Below are 7,147 nucleotides of genomic sequence, written 5' to 3'. Positions count from 1 at the left end.
TTTTCTTCTATAATAGATAAATATGAATTATTAAAATTAAGTTTCATTCGATGACTAATAAAATTGGCACTGTTATTTCAGCTGTTAACGTAGAGGTTTCATTCAAAACATTAATATGTTGATTGAACCTTTACTTAGAGGATTAAGTATATAATTTAATTATACTGTTTTTCTGATGTCAATGCTTTAGGAATTACCAAAAATCATGGACGAGAATAATTCATCAGTTCTAACAGAACTTAAAGAAAAATATCTTAAAGTTAATTACCTTCTAAAAGAGGTGTCTTTAAATGACCCTAAAAATGAACCATACAAATCAAAATATGAAGCAAGAGATATTTTAAATACTATGTTGGATATAATCATAGAACACAATCAAAAAGAAATCGTAGATTCCCACCTCCTAGACTTGCTTGGGATAGTATACTGTATTAAGGCTATCATATCTTATGATGTGGAAGAGATATCTTCAGGCACAGAACTTGCTAAAAAAGCGTTAGATATAGTTGCCAGTCCAGTCTGTCCCTCGAGAATACTCTGCGCAATGACTTGTTTGAATAACTTGGGGTTTTGTGCTTCAAATCGAGAAAATTTTTCTTCTGCACAGGAGTATTTGGAATTAGCAGAAAGCCTTTATAATCGTTATAATTTAGAAGTTAATATTCCAGCATTGGATTTTGATGAGTTGTTTACAGGTGAGAAGGATCTTAAGTATCCAGAAAATGCTTATGAAAAATGTCATACACAGACATTATTTTATCTCGCACAAGTTTATTCAAAAAGTGACCCATCCAAAGCTGCCAAATATTGTCATGAAACATTGAAGAGGCAAATAGAAGCTAAGGAAGAAGATGCTATAGAATGGTCATTAAATACTGCTACGCTCTCCCAGTTCTTAATTGAACAGAATGCCTTTAAAGTTGCGAGGCATCATCTTGCAGCAAGTACTATAGTGTTAGAGAAGCATAATTTGAAGATTGATGAATCATTGTCTAGTGATCCAGAAAATGAGGAGTTCAAAGCTAAGTATGTTCAATTTATTATAATATTTTCTTAGTGTTACTTTTAATGGTTTTGAAAATACAATTTTCTTTGGGGATTAATTCATTACTGATCATTTTCAATATTGATTTTGGGTTGTGAATTGTTTCGATTGAAAAATATTATGTTTAATATTGTAGGATCTAAAAATATAGTCAATTAATTTATTTCTCTTGTGTTATATTATTAATTGTAATTAACAGTTTATCACATGGAGTGCATACTATTAGAGGTGAATTTCAATGAGCTTGATTTAAAAAATATTAACACTCCTGGATTGAAACTGTGTTATGAACTCTACAATTATTAAGTGTTCTTAATTAAGTTAGTTATGGGACATTGTTTACTACCCTTGTCATAAAAATTTCCATTATTAATTGCTTCCTTATGAATTTCGGTAACATTCATGAATGTTCCTGTCAACAGCTATTAAAAATCAAACTTTTAAAGTGAAATGACCTATAACTGTTATTTTATAATATAGTTAGTTGTAGTAATGAATGCTTATTATATATTATTTCAGAAAAGAACAAGCAAGGCATAGACTTGCTGATATTTACCGCTGTTGGGCCAAATATGGAATATTCCTTTTAAATGGTTCTAAAGAAAGGCTTTTGTCTTCTGAAGGTGATAAGGTCGATCCTCCTCCACAACCTCCAGGTTTATATATCATTTTTAATTTTAATAATATCGTTTTTAATTCCTGATTTTTATTAATAAAAATGTCAGATGGGTTCCAGACCTTAATCACTTCAAAAATTTCTAGTCAGCCATTGATATATGTTTTAATAATATGTGGCTTTAATTAGAGAAAACTCTTTATAACTATAATCTCCTACATAATAACTTAATCTTTTCTTAATGTTAACTTTATTACAAGTGATGTTTTTATTAAAAACAAGAGAAATAATGGTTATCTGTTCATAATACCTTTACAAGGACCCTCTTGTGCAGGGATAAAATCAGGGGAAAGGGAAGGGAGCGAGGGGCACTCTGAGCTGTGCTCTAGAAAAATTAAATAAGTGATTTTTATATAAAAGACAAATTTTTAGTTTTGTGTGGTTGCCAGAATCACTCTTTCTCTTGGGATATATAGTCAATTCTCGATAATTTGAAGTTTTTCCTGGTTCTTTGAAGTTGTGCCAGAGATATCTTCCAAACACAAAATAATTTTAAGTCAGGATTCTCCTCTCTCTACAGGTTCAATTCTATGACCTCTTAAACTCCAGGGATTTATCGTTTGCATACTGAATAAGAAAATTACATTTGCAGTCTGCTTTTATTCCACGTTAAATTCAAACTTTGCCTTTTTTTAAATCTATGAAATTGAAGAGCGCTCAAAAGAATAAATATCCCTCTACTTACCTTTGTAACTGCTTCAGAAAGTGCAGGTTTGCTAAGTAAACAGAAAACGCAAAACATTAAATAGTTCTCGAGATACACTTTTTTAAAAAGTAGCATGTCATGACGGAAAATCAGTAGTTAGTGAATTTATTTTGGGAAATCTATATCTCCAGAATCATTAGATGTGTATATGTCTATTAGCATTCAAATTAAAGCTATTTTGATGTACTATAAAGTAGTTTATCTTAGTAGGAGTAGTAGTTTCCATGAAATTTGACAAATTGAATTCACAAAATGTTGATTTCTCGATGTTTTGAAGAAATGCTTGGTTTACGAAATACTATATCTCAGGAACCATTAGATCTACAGATGTCTACCAGCACTTAAATTAAAGCTAGTTTACTGTACTACAAACTAGTTTATGATGTTTATCTTCATATGAGTAGTAGTTTACATGATATTTGGCAAAATAAATTCAGAAAATATTGGTGTCTAGTTGTTTAGACAAAAGTTTTAATTTAGAAAAATACATCTCAGAAACCATCGGACTTACAGATTCTGCTGATGACTCAAATCAAAGTCAGTTTAAAGTACTATAAAGTTTATGTAGTTTATGACATTTATCTCTGTAGGCGTAATGATTTTTACTATATTTGCATATGAAATTTTTCAGTGTAAACTAGAAATTAGCATTTTGTAAGTTTAAATATTCAAGGAAAATAACCATGAAAACTACTACTCCTACAAATACAAAAGTTATGAACTACTTTATCACACATTAAGCTAGCTTTAATTTGAGTGCTACTAGACATTTCTACTTCTTATGATTTCTGAGACAAAATTTTTTCCAAATAATTTCTCTAACTATTGATTTTGTTATGAAATGTTACTTTTTAATATAAACAGCTCTATTAGGGCTCATATTTTAGCAAAGTCACTTTAAATGATGTTCTCATTACATTTTCTGGTGTTCTATATAGTTTTAAAGATGTTGAGCTCTGAATGAAAAATTTTTTTTTTACGTTTTGAAACAGCTTCCATTTTTTATTCCCTCTAATTATGGTTGAGAGTTATGACTTTTGACAAGCGATGATACATAATTTTCTTTAAAGTAAAAAAAAATTGGGGTGAAATAACTTTTTTTTTCCATAGGGCTCTCAGACTATTAAAATCTAGATCCCCAACTGCCTGCATATATTATTACGGTTTTATAATAAAATCTTTTAGATGTTATTCAGCCAATGCTTAAACTTCTGTGCATTTTGAAATGATTACAATCACTTCGGAATGTCAGGATTCCACTGTATCCTGTGTAGGATGAAGGTGTTATGAGACATTTAGGAAAAATTGAAATTTTCACTTTGAAGAATATTTTAAATACTCCCTTTCTACATAGCATTTTTAAATTTTTTAAATTGTGCTACTCAGGTATTAAAAGTTGAATTTTCATTTCTAAAATAGGAAAAATGATGCAATTTTTTCAAATAGAATGTTTATCTTTTTATTTTGTGAAAAAATCCTTCTTATAATTTCTTTTTTAGACATAGTATTCCTTTATTGATGTTTTGGAGGTTCTTCTACCAACTTTAGGATGAACCATCTTTCCAGTAGTTATATAATCTATATGGAAATTCTTTGTCCTTAATCAATAGTTTTATAATGTAGACTAACATGGATATTTTATTTTCACTATCACTCTCAATAACTAAACATTAAATTTAATTTGTTTTAATATAACACCTTCATCCACTCATATCTTCAATTAAATTTTAAAAAACAAAATTAATTTATGTTTTTTCTATTTTAAAAAAATTAATTGAAACATTTCAGAAATTCTGAAAGGACTAGAATTTACGTCTCTAAAAGAAGAAACTAAGGAACTAGAACATTCCGTAACTGCTGATTTTAGTTTGACTTATGAAGATGCGAAACCACTGTTTCAGAAGTCACAAGAATGGTTAAATATGGCTAAAGACTACTATACTTTAGAAGATCACGCTTCGGAGCATGCTGCTATTGCACAAGATTCCAGCAAACTCTATCACTTGCTCTCTTTCTTTCAATCTGACGAAGCAATGTAAGTTTATACTGTTATGAATTTAATTTTTTCTTCTCGTTTTATTAAACTAAAAAAAAAAATTAATGATTTAAATATATTACATTGTAGTTATTATAATTAGAGATCAGATTTTTGTGTAGTTTAAAAAATGAACGAGATTCGCAAAATCGTCCAATAAAAACCAAAATGTCTAAAAAAAATATATGTATATATAGTTGACCGTAAAAATTGATATATAAGAAGATGGTCAGGGTTGCGGTCAAAGGAGAAACAAAAATAGTTTACAACTATTCATTTTCCGACGTTTCGCCCCACTTTGCAGGGCTTCATCAGGGCTGTTCAACCATCCTGTTCTGTTCAACCATTTTCTCGGCATCGAACTTCGGGTTCACTAAGCCTTTATTATTAGTGTTATTTATTTTCCACCCTACCCTCTCTTTTGAGTAATAAGGGCCAGAGTTGGGCAACTATGAAATTAATAGCTAAAATTGCCATGGATACAATATTTATTTATCAATGGTTCATTCATGAATAAGGTTCGTATCCATGGCAATTTTAGATATTAGTTTTAGCTATTGCTAATTTGGCTTAATATTGTAATTTGAAATTTAATTTTTTCAATTTAATGAAATCAGAGACAAAATAACTATTTTTACAAAAAATTGTAAACATTAATTTAATTTTATGGATTTTAGAATTTAAATATAGTAATCCTTACAATAGGCAGATATGGGCAGTAATTCTAAAACTAGTATCTGCAGAACGTCCTTTTCATGATTCTAATTTCCACTGATGTTCAGCTGAATTTAAAGGTATGAATACAATAGATGCAATGTCCTGAAAAACCTGATCCCTAATCATAATACTTATTTATTTATTTAAAAAGAAACAATTAGATATAAACAAGTCTTTATTATTTATTAATAATTACTTAAAGAACGCAAGTTCTTAATACAGAATATTTTAATTTATGAGGAGATGATTGGGGTTGCGGTCAGTGAAGAACAAAAAAATAAGTAAAAACTTATTTATTAGTGCCAACGTTTCGGCCTGAATTTTAGGCCTTCATCAGGGCCAAGAACTAAAAACATGATAACCATAATGATTAAATGGAATTACAGAAAAAAAAAATAAAGAAGAAACATAAAAAGATAACAGATAATGTAGGTACATTAGTAGTATTGGAGAAAATGTATGGTATAAGTATTTTAAGAATATTGAAACTGTATATCATAAAATACAAGGAAAAGTAGTATTAATTTTTTCTTAATTTTAATATTACTTATAATATTATCATATAATACTTACACCATGCATTTTCTTCAATATTACTTGTGTATGTACCAACATTATCTGTTATCTTTTTTTTTGCTGTGATTCCATTTAATCATCATAAAGGTTATCTTGTTTTTGTTCTTAGCCCTGATGGCCTGAAATTATGGCCGAAATGTTGTCACTAATAAATAAGTTTTTATGTTTGTGTTCTTCACTGACCGCACTCCCAATCTTCTTCTCCTCACATTTCTTCACACTAATTAATATATGCCATCGTCTCACTGGTTAATAAGGACCTTGTGGTTATATGTAAAATTCATTTCTTGTTATATTTTATCATTAATGGCACTATAAAAATGTTTTGTTTTTTTAATTTGTATATTTTATGACTTAATTTTAGTCAGTGCAAATTACACAAGCGTAGAATTGATACCCTGTCATCTGTTGTTAACTCATTGAATCCAACGTATTACATGAAAGTATGCCGTGAACTTTGGTTCGAAATTGGAGAAGCTTGTATGACTATGGCTGACATCAAAGCAGGCCAGGTATTAATAAAAATATTTTAATGACAAAATATTGGATTAAAGTAAATTTTATTTTATGTATTTTTTTTCATTTCCTCAGGCAAAAGAATCTAATGATGCAAAGAATGCACAGCATTGTGCCTCCAAAGTTAAGCAACTTACAATGCAAGGGATTAAGCATCTTGAAGATTTCATAAAATCCTTTAAATTAAAGAGGTAATTATTTTTCAATTCTTATTTAATGAAATTAATTTAATTAACTGGAAAAGTAATCAGTGGCTGTGTTAACACCATATTTAATATTAATTTGTAAATATTTGTTAATAGATGTAGGGTTTTTTCATTTAATTACATTTTTATTTTATTCCGTATTATTCTTTAGAAGCATGTTTTTAGTTTAAGTCAAGCCCTATATAATACTTGTGTTGTAATGTTTATATGCTAGATTATTTTGTCTAGCAACCTAATATATTTAAATATTTATATTCTCGTTGACTTTTAACATTATTGTATAATTATTAATTTTATGGAATATTTTATTTGCTCTTAATCTATAAAAAATTTCAGCAAAGAAGAAAAATATCCTGAAGATTTTGAGAAGAACATCGTCCTCGGTTACATGTACCTCGGTCATATGTATGCCAGGCTTAATGAGCCAGATAAAAAGGCAATGATTGGCTTCCAAGAAGAAAGTTTACGATGTTATGGAGTAAGTTATGCATCACTTTTACACATTAACTCTGTTAAATCTTTTTTACTTACATTATTTGATGAATGTACTTATACTTTGATAATTTGATGAATAATGTATTTAAATATAGAAACATTTAATATTATTCCTCAATAGGAATTATCTATAACTAATATATTGTGGTGTTAATTTTATTTTGTACTATTCTTC

At 28.6% G+C, this 7,147-nt stretch overlaps 1 protein-coding gene across 1 annotated transcript in view; it reads left to right on the top strand.

Annotated features, from left to right (window-relative positions):
- The first annotated feature begins 76 nt into the window (after positions 1–76).
- Positions 77–7,147, top strand: part of LOC106686086 (KIF-binding protein) — an 8,491-nt gene continuing 1,420 nt past the window's right edge. The window contains exons 1-6 of the mRNA XM_014429207.2: positions 77–1,026; positions 1,565–1,701; positions 4,216–4,462; positions 6,120–6,267; positions 6,347–6,462; positions 6,814–6,955. Coding sequence (XP_014284693.1) covers positions 206–1,026; positions 1,565–1,701; positions 4,216–4,462; positions 6,120–6,267; positions 6,347–6,462; positions 6,814–6,955 — 1,611 coding nt within the window. The 5' untranslated portion in view covers positions 77–205. The remainder of the gene's footprint in view (positions 1,027–1,564; positions 1,702–4,215; positions 4,463–6,119; positions 6,268–6,346; positions 6,463–6,813; positions 6,956–7,147) is intronic.

Source organism: Halyomorpha halys, unplaced genomic scaffold (assembly GCF_000696795.3).
Source record: "Halyomorpha halys isolate HHAL.00 unplaced genomic scaffold, Hhal_1.1 Scaffold777.1, whole genome shotgun sequence".
Lineage (NCBI taxonomy): Eukaryota > Metazoa > Arthropoda > Insecta > Hemiptera > Pentatomidae > Halyomorpha > Halyomorpha halys.
This window is presented reverse-complemented; position numbering and strand designations above follow the sequence as displayed.